This window comes from Thunnus thynnus, chromosome 17 (assembly GCF_963924715.1).
Source record: "Thunnus thynnus chromosome 17, fThuThy2.1, whole genome shotgun sequence".
NCBI classification, from domain to species: domain Eukaryota; kingdom Metazoa; phylum Chordata; class Actinopteri; order Scombriformes; family Scombridae; genus Thunnus; species Thunnus thynnus.
In genome coordinates, this window is record NC_089533.1 from 13,098,233 (window position 1) to 13,123,693 (window position 25,461).

At 36.5% G+C, this 25,461-nt stretch overlaps 2 protein-coding genes, 1 pseudogene and 2 gene segments (V, D, J or C); 3 read left to right on the top strand and 2 right to left on the bottom strand.

Moving 5' to 3' along the window:
* The first annotated feature begins 2,332 nt into the window (after positions 1-2,332).
* On the top strand, positions 2,333-2,802 carry LOC137168319 (immunoglobulin lambda variable 3-21-like). The segment is given in 2 exon segments: positions 2,333-2,372; positions 2,465-2,802. Coding segments are annotated over 2 exon segments (378 nt in total).
* Positions 2,803-6,979: 4,177 nt separating this feature from the next.
* On the top strand, positions 6,980-11,119 carry LOC137168042 (immunoglobulin lambda-1 light chain-like). Its single transcript, XM_067570475.1, has 5 exons — positions 6,980-7,110; positions 7,203-7,516; positions 9,577-9,588; positions 9,760-9,793; positions 10,628-11,119. Exons 1-5 carry the CDS (start codon positions 7,071-7,073, stop codon positions 10,951-10,953), a joined length of 726 nt encoding a protein of 241 aa, XP_067426576.1. The 5' UTR covers positions 6,980-7,070; the 3' UTR covers positions 10,954-11,119.
* An 857-nt stretch (positions 11,120-11,976) lies between these two features.
* LOC137168320 (immunoglobulin kappa variable 3-20-like) lies at positions 11,977-12,446 on the top strand. The segment is given in 2 exon segments: positions 11,977-12,016; positions 12,109-12,446. Coding segments are annotated over 2 exon segments (378 nt in total).
* A 2,237-nt stretch (positions 12,447-14,683) lies between these two features.
* On the bottom strand, positions 14,684-21,620 carry LOC137201272 (immunoglobulin lambda-1 light chain-like). 2 transcript variants are annotated; one of them, XM_067616229.1, is made up of 4 exons: positions 21,501-21,620; positions 21,079-21,408; positions 16,030-16,059; positions 14,684-15,224 (listed from the first exon to the last, which is right to left on the bottom strand). In XM_067616229.1, exons 1-4 carry the CDS (start codon positions 21,538-21,540, stop codon positions 14,899-14,901), a joined length of 726 nt encoding a protein of 241 aa, XP_067472330.1. In that variant the 5' UTR covers positions 21,541-21,620; the 3' UTR covers positions 14,684-14,898. The 2 variants fall into 2 exon arrangements, with proteins under 2 accessions (XP_067472330.1, XP_067472329.1); XM_067616228.1 differs by lacking the exons at positions 21,079-21,408; positions 21,501-21,620 and adding exons at positions 16,966-17,295; positions 17,382-17,492.
* Positions 21,621-22,590: 970 nt separating this feature from the next.
* LOC137201274 (immunoglobulin lambda-1 light chain-like) lies at positions 22,591-25,302 on the bottom strand (annotated as a pseudogene).
* Positions 25,303-25,461: the final 159 nt, after the last annotated feature.

Here is a 25,461-nt window from a genome sequence, read left to right on the forward strand (position 1 = left end):
ATAAACACAAGCTCCATGGATAGGCAACCCCACAAACATTCAGACAGCAGCCTGGTTGCAAGGACAACCGCATGCTTGGCTGCAGAGACACTGAATAAATGGTCCAGTGAGTCTGCTGCCGAGTTCATCGTGGTCTGATTGCTTTGTCGCTGTTTAATTACGCCGGCAGCATTAGCATGCAGGCAGACATGAAAGCAATGAGAAGGTTTTTGAGGTAGTTTTCCACAATCCAGCACTGAGTCACAGAAACATACAAACAGGTTGATTTAATTAAGCACAGCAATGTAGGAAGTGGTCAGGTGACAGGTGAAAAATTAACAGGGACGACTAGTGGACAGGTGAGGAATAGCAGAGTCCTTTGCGAGGGAGGCAGGCCGCACATACGTCACCATGACGTAAAATGTGGCCAGCATTGTTTAATTAGCCTATATCACATTTAATAATAAATAAAATTAGAGCTGCAACGATTAGTAAATTAGTCAATTAGTCAATGGACAGAAAATTAATCATCAACTATTTTGATAATTGATTAATTGTAGTAATTTTCAAGCAACAAAGTATTTCTTAAATGTAAGACTTGGCTGCATTTCTGGGTCTTCCATTATAGTAAATTGAATATTTTGGGGTTGTTGATGTCTCATTGGGCTTTAGGAAATTGTGATGCGTATTAATCGATTCATCACAAGAGCAATTAGCAGATTAATTGATAATGAAAATAATTGTTGGTTGCAGACCTAACTGAAACAAAAGGAACTCCCATTCATTTGACAAGGGCTGGTAATTATGGTATTTTAAACTGATATATGCCAAATCTACTCATGCTAAAAAACAGATTTTGCATTTGTGTTGGTAATTTTCTTCACAGTCAGTCAGTGTGGATCATTTTGCAGTCCACAGGGATTTGCTGTATGTACACTATCTAGAACTTGGATGCACAATCTATATTGCTTAAGAAGTGGTGTTTGCTGGGGTCTGCTTGACATGTGCTCTGAATCATGTTGGCTCTGTGGGACTCCCGAGTTGTAATCCACAGTAGGTTGTCTGTTCGGTAGATTTGTGCAAACTGTAGATTTGCGCAAATCTGAACTGTAGATTTGTCTGTATACTTCAGACACCAATAATCTTAAAGCACGAGAAATCGTACAGCATATTGCTTAGGTTTTTATTGATTTTATTTTCTCTCTCCCTATATTATTACCTCTCCCTCTCTCTCTCTCTCTCTCTCTCTCTCTCTCTCTCTCTCTCTCTTTCACACACACACACACAGACACACACACACACACACACACACACACACACAGACACACACAGATGTTTGCTACTGGCCCTCTGCTGGTTGTCAGCAGTAAAACAGATAAAGTCATCGGGTGAAAGAAAAGCAAACTGCCACCATATGCGCTCAAGCATTAAAGTAAAATCCGCATTTTCCAAATACTAGACATTAATTTAAGTGCATTGTATCACTATATAAGAATGTTTTAGATTTTGTATTTATTTAGGGAATGTATTTATTCATATATAGAAAATAATATTGTACAGAAGTCTTCAATACATTCTTTTCACTTATTTCTTTGAACATATGTAATATTTTATTATTTGATCTTTTTTACACATATGTTCCCACCAAGATAACACTGGAACATGATGATATATTTATATATATATATATGTATATACACAATAGTGTTATTATGTTGAAAGCACACTAGAGAGCAGCACAGGACTACTATTAGACAAGCAAGGGCACCATGTCTGTTTGGAATCGTTAAAAAAAAAGACAGACAGTCAAGTGTCATTTTCAACTCCTCCCTCTCTACTGACTCGGGATGCACCTGCAGGCCTCCTCTCTTTATTTAGCTTCATGTAAATTAATAGATTACGTGTGAGTTCTCTGTAAAACTGTCCTTAACTGGAAACAGAGAAACCCACTGATATTTGAAGTATTATCATATAATCAGTAGAAGTTGGCTTACTTGTTATGTGTTTATTGGTGTACATGTGCAGAGCTACAGCTTATATCCTGCTATATAAAAAAAAATCATATATACATACTTAGATGCATGAATCTCATTTAACAAAGTAACACTTCTATTACAATACAACTTTATTTACTTTATTTAGTTTTCAAATCATGACCTTGTAATGTTCTCTCCTCAGAAGATAAGAGACCTGATTGAACCTAAGCTCCTCCTCCTGTCAGTCACTCTCAGTTTCAGTGTTGTATTAAATTGCTCCTCCAGCACCTCCTCTCCTCATCCTCCAAACCCTCTGATCTGTCAGCAGTAAGCTCACTTTCCAAGTTACAAGGCCATTCTCAGCACACACTGACAACATGCTGGGGACCCTCTGCACTCTCATCACTGCTCTAACATGTAAGGAGGCTGACTTACTGCAGCTTTGACCTCATGTTGGATTCATCAGTCTGTGTGTTTCTCTTGACTCCGTGTCATCTTGTTGTTTCCAGGTGTGAGTAGTGTGACGGTGGTGACACAGAAGCCTCCTGTTGTGACAGTGAGGAAAGGAGAGACAGTCACCATGGACTGTAACCTGGGAACTGTTACTGGCAATGCTGTTCACTGGTATAAACAGATTCCAGGAGGAGTTCCTCAGTATGTTCTGAGATTTTATCACAGCTGGAGCTCTCCAGAATATGGCTCTGGTTTCTCCTCTCCAAAATTCACACCTACTTATCAGTCAGGAACAGACTATCATTTGATCATCACCAATGTGGAGGAAGGAGACACAGCAGTCTATTATTGTGCTACATGGGACGGATCTGCTCAGGAGGTTGTATCACAGTGATTTACACTGTGACAAAAACCTCCTCACTTAATACTTCTGCTTTTTGAGTCAATTTCCACAGATGATCAAAGATATCTCTATTGTTTTAGTAATAATGATAATAATAATAATGAACTTTATTTATAGAGCACTTTTTATACAAGAGATGTAGCTCAAAGTGCTTTACAATAAAATAAAATAAAAAATAACTAAAAGTGCAACATATTAAAACAAGGGCAAATAGAAAGACAATAAAATTAGACAATAACAAGACACAGAGCCTGCATCTCTTATAGCTCTTGGGAGGGTATTACATAATTTTGGAGCACAGTTAACAAAAGCTGTGCTGCCTATTTTCTTGTGCGTATAATTGTGTGTTTTTAAAAAACCCAGTAGTAGAAGATCTAAGAGCTTGTGAACAATTATAAAACAACAGCAAGTCTGCAATGTAAGCTGGTCCCAAACCATTAAGAGCTTTAAAAACATGTAAAAGAACCTTAAAATCTATTGTAAAAGATACTGGGAGCCAATGGAGTGCAGCTAGAACTGAGGTAATATGCTCTCTTTTCCTTTTTTTGGTTAAAAGTCTAGCAGGACATTTCTGAATAATTTGTGATATTTTTTCAATTGACTGCTCCAAAAGACAAATAAAAAGAGCATTGCAATAATCTATTTGAAATAAAAGCAAGAATAAGTTTTTCTACATCTTTATAGGAACAGTTGTACCTTGGCATTGTATGCTGTTTTGGTCACCTCCTTTATGTGTAAAGTAAAATGTAACTCTCAATCTAGAACATTGCCCAGGTATTTTACTTCTGATTTAATCTCAAGAGCCAGACACCCAAGTTTGCAAGAGAGTGGATCTCTTGTAGCTTGGGGACCAACTAAGAGTATTTCAGTTTTATCTTCATTTAGTTACACGAGGTTATTGCTCATCCAATTTTTGTACTGGCAAAATAAAGTTTGGTCACTTTTAGCTTTAGATATTAGAAGGGTTGTGTCTGCATGCTTCAGATGAATGTTGTGTGAATGTGACAGGTGGAGGTGTATCAGCTTTGAAACTGAAAAAAATATTTTTAAAAACTCATTCAATAAAAAAAAGCATTTTGATTAAAATTTTTTGAAAAAAAAGTGCATTAATTTGTACTCAGGAAAACATAAGTCAAGAATAGTTTACCTGCAATAATTTGACAGTCAATCCAGAACACACAGATGATAAGAAGATATATTTCTAGATTATGCCTACTGTATTCAACATTAAAACTTTTTATTACACTTAATCACTGTGACTTGAATTATTTCCAAAATTATTTCGTCACAGAACAAACACAGTCTGTTTTTTTAGGGTCAATACATACAGCACACTCAAACTTTCTACATTGTATTGAAAACATCCCAGTGAAAACATATGAATATCGTTCATAATGAAGTTTTCCAATGTAATTTTTCACACTTTCAGCAGCACCAATGAAATTCAGTTCACTTTCATCATATTAGGGCAGGCAGAAATCTCAGAGACAGATTTCTCTGAACCTTGGCACATAAAACAAAGTATCTGCTGGATAACATAAGAGGTAAGTGAGAGAAAAAAAATGGTGATTTCTGAATTTTCCTCTCTTTCATGAATACAATAACATGAAATCAAGTCTTACAATCACTTTTCCTTTAAGAAACAGATGGCACATTATTTACATCTTTATCACCATCATGTCTACTGTTCCAGTGAAACAGAGACCGTCACTGGTAATATCATTAAGAGGATGCGTATCTAAAGTACACATGTATGGAAACAGCTTGTCAGTGAAAGTGTGATGGAAAGTGTGTATGTGTGTGTTGATGTCAGGGTCAGTGAATGAAAGCTTTCCTTTGTTCCAGTCCAGATGTACTCTGATCTTCTGGGGGTTTCTCCTAAGTGGCAGATTTATGCCTTCATCTGACAGGGAGAATGCGATGTATTTATCATGAGACCACCTCCTTCATCTTGTCCCAAATGATGAAGGTCAGGTTCCCCAGGTGTTTGGCCACATATCAGAGCTCCTGGATGCAGCTGTGGATCATGCAGCAGGGGATACTGGACTCTTTCCACTGTAGCCTTGTAGTTGTGGAGGAATGAGACATCTGCAGCTCTCAACTCCTCCCTTGTGACTCTGATTGTGTTTGAAACAGCTGCTATCGCTCTATTCGGAGCCTCAATCTTCTCCTTCATCATTTGACTCTTCTGCTGCTCTTCCTCCCTCAGTACAGAGATCCTGGCCTCATATTCCTCTTCTAGAAACTGGTGAAGCTTCTTTAACTCCCCTTTAATCTGCCTCTCTGCATTTTGATCCTGGACCTTGATATGCTCTGCTGTTTGATCCCAGTGTTCTTTAACGTTATTAAATATCTTCAGCTTCTTGTCTAACGGGCATCAAGCATTTCTGGAGCTCCTCTCTTTAGATCCTGTGCAGCTTCATCAATGGGCCTGAATCTGTGATTGGTATGTATTTTGGAGTCTCTGCAGATGAGACACACTGGCTGCTGATGATCCAGACAGAACAATTTGAGTTTCTCAGAGTGCAGACTGCAGAGAGCCTTAGACCCTGGTGAAGCTCTCTGATTTCTCTTGCGCAAGAAGGCGTCACAAACCGGCTGAAGTGATAGTATTTCAGTATTCCCTCCTGTAGCTTTCCTCCTTGAGTAGAAGCTGTTGTTTTTGTCCCACAGTGACTCTTGTTATGTCTGTTGGCGTGTCAATTTGTTTCTCTCTTCAGGCTGGAAGAATAGTGTACTGTGTTTCCTGGTTTGTCTCCAGTGATTCAGGTAAAGGGTGGAGCTTTGCTGGCAGAATCATGATGATCAATTTTAATCATTGCTCTTTTATTGCTCACTGGGTATTGTAGGCTGATCCTATATGAGGCTTGTTACTACAGGTCTTCAAAAAACAGACATGCAGGAATTCATTTTCAAAAAGAGAGATCTGAACAGAAACTGAATTAGGAACAGTCATTCCTGGTCTGAAAAGACTTGAGGATGATGTCCTGATCCCAAAATTTCAGTTGACCTGATAACAGACAACAGTGGCAGCAGCATGATGATCCACTAGTTTAGGAGCTGCTGGTGTGGAAGAGATGCAGAATAAACCAGTTGTTGGAGTGCACCATAAGAAGCTCAAACAAGCACGGCTATACCTGTTCACACCACTGGGAGGCCCCCTTTCACTTTTTTTGAATATGAAACATTTGAAAATATAGATTCTTGTAAATTCAGAACATTGTTATAAGTGTGTGTTTAAAAGAACAACAAAAAGCAAAACCTGATTAATATTTCATCATCTGGTTCAAGTCGCCTGCAGTAGTTAAGACATCAGTCAGTGAAGCATCTCTGTCTCTTACTTCCCAGGATGCACCTGAAGGCCTCCTCTTCTTATTTATAACTTCATGAACTTTCCCTGACTGCCAACACATTGATGTTTTAATTATCATTCATAGACAGTTAACTGGTGTGAATTATGTGCATGTATGCAAAGCCACAGCTGATATCCTGCAATGGACATCTCTTGTTTAGCTCTAAAAATTTAAAATGTAATTATACATGAAGGTAATTCTTTACCTACAACAAAAGCAAAATTTAAAAAATTGTGCGTACAGTACTTGAATGCACAAATCCCATTAATTGGGAGCCACACAGAGTAACAAATCCGTGAAAAAAAAAAAAAAAACCAAAAGCACCAGACAGTCAAGTGTCATTTTCAACTCCTCCCTCTCTATTGACTCAGGATGCACCTGCAGGCCTCCTCTCTTTATTTAGCTTCATGTAAATTCATAGATTACGTGTGAGTTCTCTGTAAAACTGTCCTTAACTGGAAACAGAGAAACCCACTGATATTTGAAGTATTATCATATAATCAATAGAAGTTGGCTTACTTGTTATGTGTTTATTTATGTACATGTGCAGAGCCACAGCTTATATCCTGCAATATAAAAATTTCAAATATATATATATATATATATATATATATATATATGTATACATACTTAGATGCAGGAATCCCATTTGACAACGTAACACCTCTATTACAATAAAACTTTGTTTTATTTAGTTTTCAAATCGTGACCTTATAATGTTCTCTCCTCAGAAGATAAGAGACCTGATTGAACCAAAGCTCCTCCTCCCGTCAGTCATTCTCAGTTTCAGTGTTGTATTAAATTGCTCCTCCAGCACCTCCTCTCCTCATCCTCCAAACCCTCTCATCTGTCAGCAGTAAGCTCACTTTCCAAGTTACAAGGCCATTCTCAGCACACACTGACAACATGCTGGGGACCCTCTGCACTCTCATCACTGCTCTAACATGTAAGGAGGCTGACTTACTGCAGCTTTGACCTCATGTTGGATTCATCAGTCTGTGTGTTTCTCTTGACTCCGTGTCATCTTGTTGTTTCCAGGTGTGAGTGGTGTGACGGTGGTGACACAGAAGCCTCCTGTTGTGACGATGAGGAAAGGAGAGACAGTCACCATGGACTGTAACCTGGGAACTGTTACTGATGTACGAGCTTGCTGGTATAAACAGATTCCAGGAGGAGTTCCTCAGTTTGTTCTGAGTTTTTATCACAGCTGGAGCTCTCCAAGGTATGGCTCTGGTTTCTCCTCTCCTAAATTCACATCTAATCATCAGTCAAAATCAGATTATCGACTGATCATCAACAATGTGGAGGAGGGAGACTCAGCAGTCTATTACTGTGAAACAAAGGACAAGTCAGTGAATGAGTACGCATCACAGTGATTTACACCGTGACAAAAACCTCCTCACTGAATACACTCACTTTGAAACCATCCATTAACCAAAGCCGTATCCAATTGACCCATGTTACATGAGAAAATATTTCTAAAGTATGTCTCTACTTTATTCTACACAACAACAGTAAAAGTAATAGTTTACATGAATCCATCTTTTCACTACTACAAACATTCACCCCTGCAGTGTTGAAAGGAAGCTGTTACAATAACAGATTGTGGTTTAATCTACACAAATAAAAGCAGCTTTAGACTGAAACCATGTTTGTGATCACACGATAAAAAAATGCCCAAATATCTGTATTGAAGAAAATTATCCAACTACGCCTTCAGTATAATCTGCTTGTTACCTCTAGCAGAACTTTAATGCACATAATATGACAACAGATCTTTATGGTTTAGGTTTCAGATCAATAAATTTATGATTTTCTATGTTTTCAGGGTTAAGTTTTGCAAAAACTGAACTCCATCAAAAGGGTAATTTCTTCTCAGACTTAACAAAATGGAAAGATTATTACAAAAATGTATAAAACCGCTTTTTATCTGCAACACTTTTTTTGGTTTATTAATGATGAGTGTTTGGCCTTTACAAGATTTAGAAATGACAAATTCTGACATTAAAACATATTGTTATTTGTGTCCCAGTGAATATTGTTACAGTTCACACCTATTTAGTTGGAGGAAATGATTTAGCTTTGCTGTGTTTTGCATTGATTGTTTTAATAAAGAGCATTTTGTTTGAAAAAAAAAACCCAAATCAAATCTGATGTAGTGAGATTATATAAAGGCACAGGATTCTCATTTATATAATTATCAATCAAATAGCTACAGATCAAACAAATATGAAGCATTGAGTTCATTCATTACAAATTCACATTGCAATAATCTATGTTCATTAATTAATGATTTTTTAGGCCCCCTTGCCCCTTGTGGCTAAATATGACTTTGTGAAAACACCTCATGGTGTTCTTTGTTTAATGGATTGTTACTGACAGTGGTGTTCGCTGGTATAAACAGATTCCAGGAGGAGTTCCTCAGTTTGTATTGTATTGTATTCACACTGCAAGCTCTCCAACATATGGTTCTGGTTTCTCCTCTCCTAAATCCACATCTAACCATCAGGCAACATCAGATTATCGACTGATTATGTCCTTGAGTAAAACACTGAACCCCAAGTTACTGCTGATGGCAACGCCTTGCATAGCAACTCTGCCGCCATTGGTGTGTGAGTGTGTATGTGAGTGAAGATAGAAGTGTGCTATATAAGTTCAGTTCATCCATTCACCATTTACAGTCAGCAACCAAATCCATCAACAGCACATTGAGATTACATGAATGGTAATTTCTTCAGCACAATGATAAAATAGTAATGATACAAACACCAGACAACAGATCATATATGCTATTAATGAAAACAGTCCAATATTTAACACACCACAGAGAGAAAACTTGAGAAAAGGGCAATAAACACACTGCATAGTCATAACACACTACCTGAGGAGACAACACCTAAAAACCTTTAAACATGTTTTTATTCTATGATAAATTATTGTAGATTTGGTTTAACGTTATTTATGTATTTGAAGATAGTTTACTGTATTGAAAATCTAGATAGATAGATAGATGCTTTATTGTCATTGCATATTAAATTACAAATCATAGTTCGGCAGAAGTCCACTCCAATGAGCAGCGTTAATGTATATATATGTATACACACACACACACACACACACACACACACACACACACACACACACAACACACACACACACACACACACACACACACACACACACACACATATGTTTATATATACACATGTACATATACATATACATATACATATACATATACATATACATATACATATACATAGTCTAAATAACTTAAATCACCATGAAATCCAAAATGAATCTGATACAAAATTGCAGTTACTCATGGAAACAAACATTCACTTATTTTAAATTCTCATAAAATTGCAACATGATGATATTTGGACTTTCAACACAACCATGAAAGTAAAAGGCAACAGATAATTTAAAATTAATCCTCAAGTCTAGATGTGTTTTGGAATACAAACAGACTGATGAAGAGAATAAGATGTTGACAGTGAAAGTTGGTTTCAACAGGATGTTTCAGTTTCACTCCCTTCATTAGTGAGAGTCAGGAGGTTTTTGTACAGCCATGTGTACAAACTGAATCACTGTGGTATTCGGACAAGGCACCAAGCTGATCGTGACAAGTAAGTACTTTTAAACTGATCATAAAACAAGAATCATTTCCCATTTCTGATGGATATTAGTGGAATGTATATGATTTAATTGTTACTTTTAAGAGGTTTTAAGTGAAAATGTATTGATTGCAGTTTTTCAGCTTTGATATAGAACCAAGCTGTGTCTTTAAAAGACAAAGAACAGATGAACAGCTGATTACAATATTTGAAATGTTTTCTATACAATTCTCTAAAGTTTTTTGATTATTTTGTAATTTAAAGAGATGTGAACCAACTCATTTACTATTTTAAGTTTTGAATGAACATTTGTTTTGAGAACATTTAACATTACAACTTATTCCATCATTTGTCAGTAGAAATGAACATTATCACTGTTACTATCAATAGTTAATGACAAAGATATGAATATTAATCTGGTAAAACTTTAAAGAAAAAATATGATTTAATTGAAATGTATTTTTGGACAATAAAATAGACAAATAATTGTGCATTTAGCCCTTTTGAAAATATATTATTTGGTGAGATGGTGGTCTTATCTGATGTAACTTTACACAATGATTGATGACATTACTTGACATTGAAGTACTGTTGAGGGATATCATTTCTATGGTTAAATCATAATTTTCCAGAAGTAATCTTTGTATGTGTGAAGTCTGCTCTTGTTGTTAGTGATGATTTCTAGATTCGTCTGATTTAAAACATTTTACATCTTGAGATTATTCAATTAATTATGAACATAAATTTTCCCCTCATCCAATACTGTGTCAAACTGCTTAGTTTGACTTTTCTATTTTTTATGACTTTAATGGCAGTTTTGTATAATTCTCCTTCATGTATTTTCAGGCTCCAGCCTCTCTCCTCCTGTCCTGACAGTCTTCCCTCCGTCCAGTGCTGAGCTCCAGTCCAACAAAGCCACTCTGGTCTGTCTGTCCAGTCAGTCTGTGCCTTTTGCAGATATGACCTGGTTGTCTGCTGGGAGTCCAGTGAGCAGTGGGATCTCTAGCAGCACCGCTGTTCAGCAACCAGACCAGACTTTCCAAATCAGCAGCTATCTGTCCATCCAGACTTCAGACTGGAACATGGACAAGGTTTACACATGTAAAGTGTCTTTGGGCTCCCAGACTTCAGAGAAGAACATCAACAAGTCAAAGTGTCCCGCTGAAGAATAGTAGAGGACCAGAATGAGCATTTAAAATCTGTTTCTTTACTGTTTGTGCTGTTTGCTCATAACAAGGTTTAGATGTTAGAAAAGATGTGTCTGCATGCTTGTAATAAATGTTGTGACAGTTAGGTGGAGGTGTTGTATCGGCTTTGCAGTTGTTACATTTTTCAAGACCTGTTTAATTAAATAAAAGCATTCTGATTAAAAAACAGTTTATTGTATTTATTTTTGTCATGAAAATATGATTTAAAACAATAATGATTTAACTGAAACCTTCACTAGATTTTATTTTTCCTCCAATGTTCATTTCACTGACAGATGACAGACACATGTCTAGTTCATTCTTACTTGAATATGTATTATCATATTCATATAATTTAAGAATTCTGTATTGTTATTGGGTTTAAATGTGCAATAAATGCATAAGAGGCAGCAAACTTGATGAATAATTCTTTATTTTCTTTTAGTCATTTGTAATAGTAGAGATAGAAAATCGGATGAATTGAGTAGCAACTGAAACTGAGTTTTCATCCTTCATCAGTGAAGCATCACTTCTCTCCTCCTCCCTCTCTTTCTTCCCAGGATGCACCTGCAGGCCTCCTCTCCTTATTCATAGCTCCATGTAAATGAGGAGGTCAAGTGTCAGCTCTCTGTAAAATAAGAGGGAACTGTAGCTGATAGAAAACACACAAATGTTTTAATCATTTTCAAATTACACAGTTTATCTTGTATGTGTGTGAATTATGTACATAAAGCCAAACCATTTTTTAAAGACTCCATCTCAAGCATGTGAAAGATTGAATAATTGTATGAATTTGAATGCATGAATACTTAGGAAGGTGACAAAGTAACACATACAGCATGAAAGCAAAACAGATTCAGCTCCTCCTCCTGTCAGTCACTCTCAGTTTCAGTGTTGTATTAAATTGCTCCTCCAGCACCTCCTCTCCTCATCCTCCAAACCCTCTCATCTGTCAGCAGTAAGCTCACTTTCCAAGTTACAAGGCCATTCTCAGCACACACTGACAACATGCTGGGGACCCTCTGCACTCTCATCACTGCTCTAACATGTAAGGAGGCTGACTTACTGCAGCTTTGACCTCATGTTGGATTCATCAGTCTGTGTGTTTCTCTTGACTCCGTGTCATCTTGTTGTTTCCAGGTGTGAGTGGTGTGACGGTGGTGACACAGAAGCCTCCTGTTGTGACGCTGAGGAAAGGAGAGACAGTCACCATGGACTGTAACCTGGGAACTGTTACTAATGAACGAGCTTGCTGGTATAAACAGATTCCAGGAGGAGTTCCTCAGTATGTTCTGAGTTTTCATCACAGCTGGGGCTCTCCAAACTATGGTTCTGGTTTCTCCTCTCCCAAATTCACATCTAATCATCAGTCAAAATCAGATTATCGACTGATCATCAACAATGTGGAGGAGCGAGACTCAGCAGTCTATTACTGTAAAACATGGGACACCTCTGTGAGTGAGTACGCATCACAGTGATTTACACCGTGACAAAAACCTCCTCACTGAATACACTCACTTCTGCTTTTGATACTGTAAGAACGTTCACTAAATATGAAACCATCCATTAACCAAAGCCGTATCCAATTGACCCATGTTACATGAGAAAATATTTCTAAAGTATGTCTCTACTTTATTCTACACAACAACAGTAAAAGTAATAGTTTACATGAATCCATCTTTTCACTACTACAAACATTCACCCCTGCAGTGTTGAAGCTGTTACAATAACAGATTGTGGTTTAATCTTCACAAATAAAAGCAGCTTTAGACTGAAACCATGTTTGTGATCACACAATAAAAAAATGCCCAAATATCTGTTTTGTAGAAAATTATCTACACCATTAACTACACCTTCAGTATAATCTGCTTATTACGCCTAGCAGAACTTTAATGCACATAATATGACAACAGATTTGTATGGTTTAGGTTTCAGATCAATAAATTTATGATTTTCTATGTTTTCAGGCTTAAGTTTTGAAAAACTGAACTCTATCAAAAGGGTAATTTATTCTCAGACTTAACAAAATGGAAAGATTATTACAAAAATGTATAAAACCGCTTTTTATCTGCAACACTTTTTTTGGTTTATTAATGATGAGCATTTGGCCTTACAAGATTTAGAAATGACAAATTCTGACATTAAAACATATTGTTATTTGTGTCCCAGTGAATATTGTTACAGTTCACACCTATTTAGTTGGAGGAAATGATTTAACTTTACTGTGTTTTGAATTGATTGTTTTAATAAAGAGCATTTTGTTTGAAAAAAAAAACCCAAATCAAATCTGATGTAGTGAGATTATATAAAGGCACAGGATTCTCATTTATATAATTATCAATCAAATAGCTACAGATCAAACAAATATGAAGCATTGAGTTCATTCATTACAAATTCACATAGCAATAATCTATGTTCATTAATTAATGATTTTTAGGCCCCTTTGCCCCTTGTGGCTAAAAATGACTTTGTGAAAACACCTCATGGTGTTCTTTGCATTTTGTTTGTAATATTGAACTATTATTAAGTTGTGACTAAACCTGCTGGTGTAGATTTTTTTCCATGCACACTCTCTACATGTGAACCTTTTTTTTCCCATCTTATGGAAACATGTAAGAATGAGTCACAGAAGAAACTTTGAGTCACACCTTTCAAATGTACCAGACTGATTGTGTTTGGCTTGAGACACTTTTAACACTGGTGTGCATGTGCCGGCTCACAACACAAATAACTTCCATGAAATATCTGCTGATAATATGGTTTTCCCTAATTTACTGATTTCACCTGAACAGAAATAAGATTTACATTCTCACATAGGAATAAAAACAAAACAGTCTTTAACATATTATCTGCAACATGCTGAGGAGGAACTCAGCTGATAATGGGACATCTTGGTAAATATACAGTATTTTATAAACAAATTGAATTCTGGGCCCAAAACAGAATGATAGATTATTGACCATTTAATGAACATATCAAATGACAGAAGTCACACTCAAAGGCAGATAATCACTACATCGCTATTTGTATGGATAAGATTGTTGTTGAAGACTGTAGCACTGTAAAAGTGTCTTTTTCTTTGTCCAGTATGAATGAGATATTTGGATAAAAGTATATTTGATGATATTTATGCTTGCTCAGTTGGAGTTTAAAACTAATCTTCATTGAATTTCCACATTTTTCACAAGTCAACAAGAGATATCTATTGCAGTATATCTGCTTTGACTCTGCAAACATGTCCATAATTCACACAAATTGGAGGTCTATGATTGATCAAATGATAATAGTTAAAACATCAGTGTGTTCCCAGTCCCACCAGGTTCTTCTGATTTTACAGAGAGCTGACGTTTGAACTCTTCATTTACATGCAGCTATAAATAAGAAACGAGGGCCAACAGGTGCATCCTGGGAAGAAAGAGGGGGAGGAGAGAGACGATGCTTCACTGAGTATGAAAACTCAAAGTTTCAGTTGCTACTCATCTTATATTACTTTTTACATCTTAGACTCAACCTGATTAAAAATATTGATCAATTCTGCACACAATAAGGATACAATTTTATTAATTTAAGTGTATACTTTTTTGATATTTCAACCACAATCTAGAAATATCGATCATACAATATATGTCTCTTGAATTAACTTTATTAATGAGATAAACATTACAATCAATAGCTCTGGTGAGGTTAATTTTGCAAGAAAAAAAATCAACACAAATATGTTTTGGACAAAATGTTTATTTTTTTAAAATTTTTATTGAATAAGACTTAATCAATTTTAGCAATTGCAAAGCTGATACAACACCTCCACCTAACTGTCACAACATTTATTACAAGCATGCAGACACATCTTTTCTAACATCTAAACCATGTAATGACTAAACAGCACAAACAGTAAAGAAACAGATTTTAAATGCTCATTCTGGTCCTCTACTATTCTTCAGCGGGACACTTTGACTTGTTGATGTTCTTCTCTGAAGTCTGGGAGCCCAAAGACACTTTACATGTGTAAACCTTGTCCATGTTCCAGTCTGAAGTCTGGATGGACAGATAGCTGCTGATTTGGAAAGTCTGGTCTGGTTGCTGAACAGCGGTGCTGCTAGAGATCCCACTGCTCACTGGACTCCCAGCAGACAACCAGGTCACATCTGCAAAAGGCACAGACTGACTGGACAGACAGACCAGAGTGGCTTTGTTGGACTGGAGCTCAGCACTGGACGGAGGGAAGACTGTCAGGACAGGAGGAGAGAGGCTGGAGCCTGAAAATACATGAAGGACAATTATACATCAAATCAGTAACACAAATAATGACAGTAACAGTACTGTAACATATTAATTCATTCATTGTTTTGACAATATATAACAATCATGCTGATGAAGTAAAAAAACTAAACATTTTAAATGGCAAAAACATTTATCAATCACAAACTCAGAAATTCAATCATTATCTCTGTATAATTTTTCATATTGGAAACAAATCCACAAGCACAAAATGGTATTTGAATCCTAATGAAATATTTTCAGTCAAAAAAATTAAGTTCTAATATATCAGTAGTCACTTTGCTTTAGTGGTGTCTGAGCATCAAAGAAAAATACATATTTATTTTTAAACAGCCAATATAAAGTTCAGATAAATTCAAAATCAACATCAAACTTTAGAAGATAAGTAATTAAATAACACAAGCACAGTAATTTACTATCAGTGTCATGATGTAAAATCATTTTGACAGATAACCTTACAAACCTGTAGCTAGAATGCCTTTACAAGGTTAAATCTCGTCAGAATATTTAAATTAAAAAAAAAAAGAAAAACTCTTTAAAATGCCTCAAACATAAAATAACATAAGAATATTTGTGGAAAACATTTTAAACATTGTGATTGTTTACAGATATTTCATTTGCCTTCAAACACATAGTTTAGTATCTAAACTAAAGTACAAGATGAATCTATTATTCACTGAAAGAAGTACAACAACAAGTCACACATAAATTGATTATTTTCTCTTAATATTCAACAGAAACAATAAATCTATCTTGTTTTATGATCAGTTTAAAAGTACTTACTTGTCACGATCAGCTTGCTGCCTTGTCCGAATACCACAGTGATTCAGTTTGTACACATGGCTGTACAAAAACCTCCTGACTCTCACTAATGAGGGGAGTGAAACTGAAACATCCTGTTGAGACCAACTTTCACTGTCAACATCTCATTCTCTTCATCAGTCTGTTTATATTCCAAAACACTGCTGGACTTGAGGATTGATTCTGAATCTTCTGTTGCATCATTTTGTTTTCATGTTGAAAAGTAAAAGTCCAAATATCATCATTGAATGAAGAGGGATGATGGTGGAAATGTTTTCCTTCATAAATGCATCACTCACACAATTCAGCAAAGTTGATGTGGGTATTATTGAGTGCAGGGTGATATAAAAATCATTGTATGTTTAACTTGCTTCCTCCAAAAGTCATCTTCAAACATCATATTTTATTCAAACCAATTAAAATAATCAAAAAGAAGTAATTACACAGAAAATTGCTCGTGCAACAGAGGACTCATCAGGGTGTTTATTATGTCCTGTGTTAAATGAAGTGTTTTTAGAGAAATCATTGTTTCTTCTGTTAAATGATCTAAAAGCAAGGTCCACTTACTGAGCTGTTCCCCGACTGTTTAAGATATTTCTCACATACATGTGTCCCCAAAGTCAAGAATAAATCTCTATGCTTATATTTGTTCATCACTGATCAATGTGTTTGCATTGCATTGTCCAGTGCAAATGAAAAGGAAAAAACAACAAACACTGAGTTTAATTATCTCTTCATGAAATCAGCCACTAAACTTTTACATGAAATGAGTGTTTTTTTAAGAACAGATTGATGAAACTGGTTTGTATTGATCTTTAAAGTCTCATGTAGCTACAGAGAACATTAGTTGATGTGTGAGAGACTCAAAAAGCAGAAGTACTTTGTGAAGAGGTTTTTGTCACAGAGTAAATCACTGTGATACTCCCTCATTAGCAGAGTCGTCCCATGTATTACAGTAATAGACTGCAGTGTCTCCTGCCTCTGCCCGCTTAATGATGAACTGATAATCTATTTTTGATGAAGATCTAGAGTTGAATCTGTCTGAGGAGAATCCTGGTCCAAAGCTGAGTGAACTGCCAGAATGGTGAAATCTCAAAACATACTGAGGAGCTTTACCAGGAACCTGTTTATACCAGCTGACATAATTTCCATCATATCTCTGAATGTTGCAGTTGAGAACAACTTCTTGTCCTGTAGAAACTGTGTGGACAGCGGGCGTCTGGGTCACAACTATCGCTGCATCAACATCTGTCAACAAACACAGAAAAATACATGAGTTAAAAGGTTTCAACCTGAAAATATGAAATATAAAAGGAATCAGAAGAATATCTTACATGTTAGAGCAGTGATGAGAGTGCAGAGGGTCCCCAGCATGTTGTCAGTGTGTGGTGTAAACGTCCCTTACTGTCCAGCTGAGAGGTGAGCAGGGTTGGAGTGTGAGGAGAAGAGAGACTGAAGCTTATAAAGACACTGAGGAGAGGAGAAGTGGAGGAGGAGGAGTTTCAACACTCAACACTGTTTTCATTTATGAATCTCCTACATCACATATGTGGTTTCATATCACATTGACAAATTATTTCAAGGCAAAAAGCGTTACTGCTGTTGTTGTTGATCATATATCTATTTTTCATTATAAAGGTGTTTTGATGACATGTGTCTCCATACTCACATCACTTATTCATAACAATAAAAGCCAACATGGTCATTTGTCATCAAGAGAAGCAGACGAGATGATCACTCTATCATCAACCACTGCTATAAAACATCTCACATGTTAAACAAAACAGAAATAATTGAATTGACGCAGTCACTCATCATTGGTAAGTCACAGAAAGTGTTGCAGATAAAAAAGTGGTTCTATACATTTTTATAATAATATCTCCATTTTGTTTAGTCTGAGAAAAAAATGAGCCTTTTGATTGAGTTCAGTTGTTTCAAACTTAAGCCTGAAAACAAAGAAAATCATAAATCTAATGGTTTAAAACCTAAACCATAAAAATCTAAGATGGTTGTCAAGTTATGTGCATTAAAGCTCCGCTAGATGAACAAACACATTATACTGAAGGTGTAGTTGGATCATTTTCTTCAATATACATATTTGGGCATTTTTTTATTGTGTGATCACAAACATGGTTTCAGTCTAAAGCTGCTTTTATTTGTGAAGATTAAACCACAATCTGTTATTGTAACAGCTTCCTTTCAACACTGCAGGGGTGAATGTTTGTAGTAGTGAAAAGATGGATTCATGTAAACTATTACTTTTACTGTTGTTGTGTAGAATAAAGTAGAGACATACTTTCGAAATATTTTCTCATGTAACATGGGTCAATTGGATACGGCTTTGGTTAATGGATGGTTTCATATTTAGTGAACATTCTTACAGCATCAAAAGCAGAAGTGAGTGTATTCAGTGAGGAGGTTTATGTCACGGTGTAAATCACTGTGATGCGTACTCACTCACAGAGGTGTCCCATGTTTTACAGTAATAGACTGCTGAGTCTCCCTCCTCCACATTGTTGATGATCAGTCGATAATCTGATTTTGACTGATAAGTAGATGTGAATTTGGGAGAAGAGAAACCAGAGCCATAATCTACAGAGCTATAGTCATGACGGAACCTCAGAACATACTGATGAACTCCTCCTGGACCCTGTTTATATCAGCGAACACTACTGTCAGTAACAGTTCCCAGGTTACAGTCCATGGTGACTGTCTCTCCTTTCCTCACTGTCACAACAGGAGGCTTCTGCGTCACCACCGTCACACCACTCACACCTGGAAACAACAAGATGACACGGAGTCAAGAGAAACACACAGACTGATGAATCCAACATGAGGTCAAAGCTGCAGTAAGTCAGCCTCCTTACATGTTAGAGCAGTGATGAGAGTGCAGAGGGTCCCCAGCATGTTGTCAGTGTGTGCTGAGAATGGCCTTGTAACTTGGAAAGTGAGCTTACTGCTGACAGATGAGAGGGTTTGGAGGATGAGGAGAGGAGGTGCTGGAGGAGCAATTTAATACAACACTGAAACTGAGAGTGACTGACAGGAGGAGGAGCTTTGGTTTGATCTTTACATAAATGATGAGATTCACGCATGAAAGTTTTGGAAATTTTCAAAACATTTTTCTAGTTAGACTTTTATGAAAAATCATCCTCTAATTTACAAGTTTTTCACAAGTAAAAAAGAGACATTTGTTGCAGGATATAAGCTCTGAAACTGCACACATAATCTATGTTTGATGAAGATCTAGAGTTGAATCGGTCTGAGGAGAATCCTGGTCCAAAGGTGGGTGAACTGCCAGAATGGTAAAAACCCAGAACATACTGAGGAGCTTTACCAGGAACCTGTTTATACCAGTTGACAGATACATAATCATCTCTCTGAATGTTGCAGTTGAGAACAACTTCTTGTCCTGTAGAAACTGTGTGGACAGCGGGCGTCTGGGTCACAACTTTCGCTGCATCAACATCTGTCAACAAACACAGAAAAACACATGAGCTAAAAGGTTTCAGCCTGAAAATATGAAATATAAAAGGAATCAGAAGAATATCTTACATGTTAGAGCAGTGATGAGAGTGCAGAGGGTCCCCAGCATGTTGTCAGTGTGTGGTGTAAACGTTCCTTACTGTCCAGCTGAGAGGTGAGCAGGGTTGGAGTGTGAGGAGAAGAGAGACTGAAGCTTATAAAGACACTGAGGAGAGGAGAAGTGGAGGAGGAGGAGTTTCAACACTCAACACGGTTCTCGTTGAAAAATCACCTACATCATGTTTGCAGTGTCACATTAAATAATTTCTCATTAAACAATATTGTATAACTACTGTTGTTCATGAAAACCTGTTGTTGTGTGAGTATTATCTACTCTAAGGGTGATATCAGATTAATTCTATTTAACTTCCTGTGTTAATCATTAGATATTTTTAGATTCATTAGATTACATTGACCACATGATAAATATATCATAATTGTTTGGTTTTTTTTATCAGTTTATTTTTTCATGTTCTCCCAAAGTTGTATTTTATATGCAGCAAACTCTGTTCTATAATAAGCAGGATATTGAGTAAACTCTCATCTCAGTATTTTTATTCTTCTAAATATTTCTCTCACCAAGCAAACATGTTTGCTAATAATCCAAAATGATCAAAAATCAAATCAAGAATCTCTGTATCTACTTTAGAGTATCTGTTGTTACATTAATATAGCAATGATCTGCTCATGTTTTAGCTGCATTTGAATGAACTGTTTAATTCTGCAACAGCTGTGTGTCAGTAAGGGTCTGTCCCATGAATGCAGGATGCATGTAGTTAGATTACTGTTACCTTATTGTAAGAAATCGTGAGAATGCATGAAGAAGATTTGGGAGTTTGTAAAAAAAAAAAAAAAATTGTGTATATAGGAAGTTACAGAGAGTTTTGGTTCATTGCTTCACACTCAGTGCGGATGTGTCAGTGACTCAGAAAGCAGAATGTGAGAATCCAATAAAAACTGTTCTGAAAACATATGTTTCATTATGTTGGGAAGGTGAGAGCATTAGCTAATGGCTTCACTCTCAGTCATGTGTAGGCAAGTCAAAAAGCAGAAGTGTTTAGTGAGGAGGTTTTTGTCACTACTCGTTAACAGAGCCATCCTATGTGTTACAATAGTAGACTGCTGAATCTCCCTCTTCCATATTGTTGATGATCAAACGATAATCTGATTTTGATTGATGAGTAGATGTGAATTTGGGAGAAGAGAAACCAGAACCATAGCCTGGAGAGCTCCAGCTGTGATAAAAACTCAGCACAAACTGAGGAACTCCTCCTGGAATCTGTTTATACCAGCGACCACTACTGCCAGTAACAGTTCCCAGGTTACAGTCCATGGTGACTGTCTCTCCTTTCCTCACTGTCACAACAGGAGGCTTCTGTGTCACCACCGTCACACCACTCACACCTGCATTGTGTTATACAGATAATTGCTTCAGTTCTTATCTTAGAGAATCAAAAAGCAGAAGTGTTTAGTGAGGAGGTTTTTGTCACGGTGTAAATCACTGTGATACGAACTGATTCACAGAGCTGTCCCATGTTTTACAGTAATAGACTGCTGAGTCTCCTTCCTCCACATTGTTGATGATCAGTCTATAATCTGATGTTGACTGATGGTTAGATGTGAATTTAGGAGAGGAGAAACCAGGGCCATAGCTTGGAGAGCTCAAGCTGCGATGAAAACTCAGCACAAACTGAGGAACTCCTCCTGGAATCTGTTTATACCACCAAGCTCGTTTATCAGTAACAGTTCCCAGGTTACAGTCCATGGTGACTGTCTCTCCTTTCCTCATCGTCACAACAGGAGGCTTCTGTGTCACCACCGTCACACCACTCACACCTGGAAACAACAAGATGACACGGAGTCAAGAGAAACACACAGACTGATGAATCCAACATGAGGTCAAAGCTGCAGTAAGTCAGCCTCCTTACATGTTAGAGCAGTGATGAGAGTGCAGAGGGTCCCCAGCATGTTGTCAGTGTGTGCTGAGAATGGCCTTGTAACTTGGAAAGTGAGCTTACTGCTGACAGATGAGAGGGTTTGGAGGATGAGGAGAGGAGGTGCTGGAGGAGCAATTTAATACAACACTGAAACTGAGAGTGACTGACAGGAGGAGGAGCTTTGGTTTGATCTGCATGGTTTGTGACATTTTTTGGTCGCTTATCATCTGTGGTGGGAAATGTCTCATCTGCATTGACCTTTTCTTCAGTGTAGAAGTAAACTTTTCTTTATAAAATACAACAATGGCAAGATGTGAAAAAGGCTTGTAGTTTTTATGGATTTCTTATTATTTTCAGATCATAAATGATGAGATTCACGCATGGAAGTTTTGGAAATTTTCAAAACATTTTTCTAGTTAGACTTTTATGAAAAATCATCCTCTAATTTACAAGTTTTTCAGAAGTAAAAAAGAGACATTTGTTGCAGGATATAAGCTCTGAAACTGCACACATGCGTATATGAACAGATTAGAGGTTGACTGTCTTTGACTGAATGACAATAAATAAAACATAAGTGTGTTTTCAGTCAGAGACAGTTCCCTCTGAAATAAGTAGAGGAGGCCTGCAGGTGCATCCTGGTTAAGAAGAGAAGGAGGAGAGAAGTGACGCTTCACTGATGAAGGATGAAAACTCAGTTTCAGTTTCTACATAGTTTATCAGATTTTTCTAACATCTCAACTGTTGCAAATTACTAAAACAAAATAAAGAAATATTAATCAAGTTTGTTCCTTCTTATGCATTTATGGCACATTTAAACCCGATAACAATATAAAATTCCTAAATGTCATCTGTGTGTTCTGGATTAACTGTAAATATCAGTGAGATGAACATCAGAAGAAAAATAAAATCTAGTGAAGGTTACAGTTATTGCAGTTCAGTTAAAACTGTTTTTAAATTTTTCATGAGAACAAATAAATACAAACCATTTTTTATATCACAATGCTTTTATTTAATTAAACAAGTCTTGGAAAATGTACCAAATGCAAAGCTGATACAACACCTCCACCTAACTGTCACAACATTTATTACAAGCATGCAGACACATCTTTTCTAACATCTAAACCTTGTTATGAGCAAACAGCACAAACAGTAAAGAAACAGATTTTAAATGCTCATTCTGGTCCTCTACTATTCTTCAGCGGGACACTTTGACTTGTTGATGTTTTTCTCTGAAGTCTGGGAGCCCAAAGACACTTTACATGTGTAAACCTTGTCCATGTTCCAGTCTGACGTCTGGATGGACAGATAGCTGCTGATTTGGAAAGTCTGGTCTGGTTGCTGTACAGCGGTGCTGCTAGAGATCCCACTGCTCACTGGACTCCCAGCAGACAACCAGGTCACATCTGCAAAAGGCACAGACTGACTGGACAGACAGACCAGAGTGGCTTTGTTGGACTGGAGCTCAGCACTGGACGGAGGGAAGACTGTCAGGACAGGAGGAGAGAGGCTGGAGCCTGAAAACACATGAAGGACAATTATACATCAAATCAGTAACACAAATAATGACAGTAACAGTACTGTAACATATTAATTCATTCATTGTTTTGACAATATATAACAATCATGCTGATGAAGTAAAAAAAACTAAACATTTTAAATGGCAAAAACATTTATCAATCACAAACTCAGAAATTCAATCATTATCTCTGTATAATTTTTCATATTGGAAACAAATCCACAAGCACAAAATGGTATTTGAATTCTAATGAAATAATTTCAGTCAAAAAATTAAATTCTAATATATCAGTAGTCACTTTGCTTTAGTGGTGTCTAAGCATCAAAGAAAAATACATATTTATTTTTAAACAGCCAATATAAAGTTCAGATAAATTCAAAATCACCATCAAACTTTAGAAGATAAGTAATTAAATAACACAAGCACAGTAATTTACTATCAGTATCATGATGTAAAATCATTTTGACAGATAACCTTACAAACCTGTAGCTAGAATGCCTTTACAAGGTTAAATCTCGTCAGAATATTTAAATTAAAAAAAAAGAAAAAACTCTTTAAAATGCCTCAAACATAAAATAACATAAAAATATTTGTGGAGAACATTTTAAACATTGTGATTGTTTACAGATATTTCATTTGCCTTCAAACACATAGTTTAGTATCTAAATAACTAAAGTACAAGATGAATCTATTATTCACTGAAAGAAGTACAACAACAAGTCACACATAAATTGATTATTTTCTCTTAATATGTAACAGAAACAATAAATCTATCTTGTTTTATGATCAATTTAAAAGTACTTACTTGTCACGATCAGCTTGGTGCCTTGTCCGAATACCACAGTGATTCAGTTTGTACACATGGCTGTACAAAAACCTCCTGACTCTCACTAATGAGGGGAGTGAAACTGAAACATCCTGTTGAGACCAACTTTCACTGTCAACGTCTCATTCTCTTCATCACTCTGTTTATATTCCAAAACACTGCTGGACTTGAGGATTGATTCTGAATCTTCTGTTGCATCATCTTGTTTTCATGTTGATGTTAAAAGTCCAAATATCATCATTGAATGAAGAGGGATGATGGTGGAAATATTTTCCTTCATAAATGCATCACTCACACAAGGCAGCAAAGTTGATGTGGGTATTATTGAGTGCAGGGTGATATAAAAATCATTGTATGTTTAACTTGCTTCCTCCAAAAGTCATCTTCAAACATCAAATTTTATTCAAAACAATTAAAATAATCAAAAAGAAGTAATTACACAGAAAATTGCTCGTGCAACAGAGGACTCATCAGGCTGTTTATTATGTCCTGTGTTAAATGAAGTGTTTTTAGAGAAATCATTGTTTCTTCAGTTAAATGATCTAAAAGCAAGGTCCACTTACTGAGCTGTTCCCCGACTGTTTAAGATATTTCTCACATACATGTGTCCCCAAAGTCAAGAATAAATCTCTATGCTTATATTTGTTCATCACTGATCAATGTGTTTGCATTGCATTGTCCAGTGCAAATGAAAAGGAAAAAACAACAAACACTGAGTTTAATTATCTCTTCATGAGATCAGCCACTAAACTTTTATATGAAATGAGTGTTTTTTTAACAACAGATTGATGAAACTGGTTTGTATTGATCTTTAAAGTCTCATGTAGCTACAGAGAACATTAGTTGATGTGTGAGAGACTCAAAAAGCAGAAGTACTTTGTGAAGAGGTTTTTGTCACAGAGTAAATCACTGTGATACGTCCTCATTAGCAGAGTCGTCCCATGTTTGACAGTAATAGACTGCAGTGTCTCCTGCCTCTGCCCGCTTAATGATGAACTGATAATCTATGTTTGATGAAGATCTAGAGTTGAATCGGTCTGAGGAGAATCCTGTTCCAAAGCTGGGTGAACTGTCAGAATGGTAAAAACTCAGAACATACTGAGGAACTTTACCAGGAACATGTTTATACCAGCTGACATATGCACTATCATCTCTCTGAATGTTGCAGTTGAGAACAACTTCTTGTCCTATAGAAACTGTGTGGACAGCGGGCGTCTGGGTCACAACTATCACCGCATCAACATCTGTCAACAAACACAGAAAAACACACGAGTTAAAAGGTTTCAGCCTGAAAATATGAAATATAAAAGGAATCAGAAGAATATCTTACATGTTAGAGCAGTGATGAGAGTGCAGAGGGTCCCCAGCATGTTGTCAGTGTGTGGTGTAAACGTCCCTTACTGTCCAGCTGAGAGGTGAGCAGGGTTGGAGTGTGAGGAGAAGAGAGACTGAAGCTTATAAAGACACTGAGGAGAGGAGAAGTGGAGGAGGAGTTTCAACACTCAACACTGTTTTCATTTATGAATCTCCTACATCACATATGTGGTTTCATATCACATTGACAAATGATTTCATGGCAAAAAGCTTTACTGCTGTTGTTGTTGATCATA

What these genes read in the sequence shown, in the direction of transcription:
- LOC137168042 (XM_067570475.1), top strand. Translation starts at nt 7,071, where the DNA reads ATGCTGGGGACCCTCTGCACTCTCATCACTGCTCTAACAT. An exon ending in TCTCATCACTGCTCTAACAT is followed by an intron (nt 7,111 to 7,202) that starts GTAAGGAGGCTG and finishes TGTTGTTTCCAG; the next exon opens with GTGTGAGTGGTGTGACGGTG. An exon ending in CACCAAGCTGATCGTGACAA is followed by an intron (nt 9,794 to 10,627) that starts GTAAGTACTTTT and finishes ATGTATTTTCAG; the next exon opens with GCTCCAGCCTCTCTCCTCCT.
- LOC137201272 (XM_067616229.1), bottom strand. Translation starts at nt 21,540, where the DNA reads ATGCTGGGGACCCTCTGCACTCTCATCACTGCTCTAACAT. An exon ending in CTCTGTGAATCAGTTCGTAT is followed by an intron (nt 16,060 to 21,078) that starts CACAGTGATTTA and finishes TCACTGTGGTAT; the next exon opens with TCGGACAAGGCAGCAAGCTG. An exon ending in CAGCAAGCTGATCGTGACAA is followed by an intron (nt 15,225 to 16,029) that starts GTAAGTACTTTT and finishes ATGTATTTTCAG; the next exon opens with GCTCCAGCCTCTCTCCTCCT.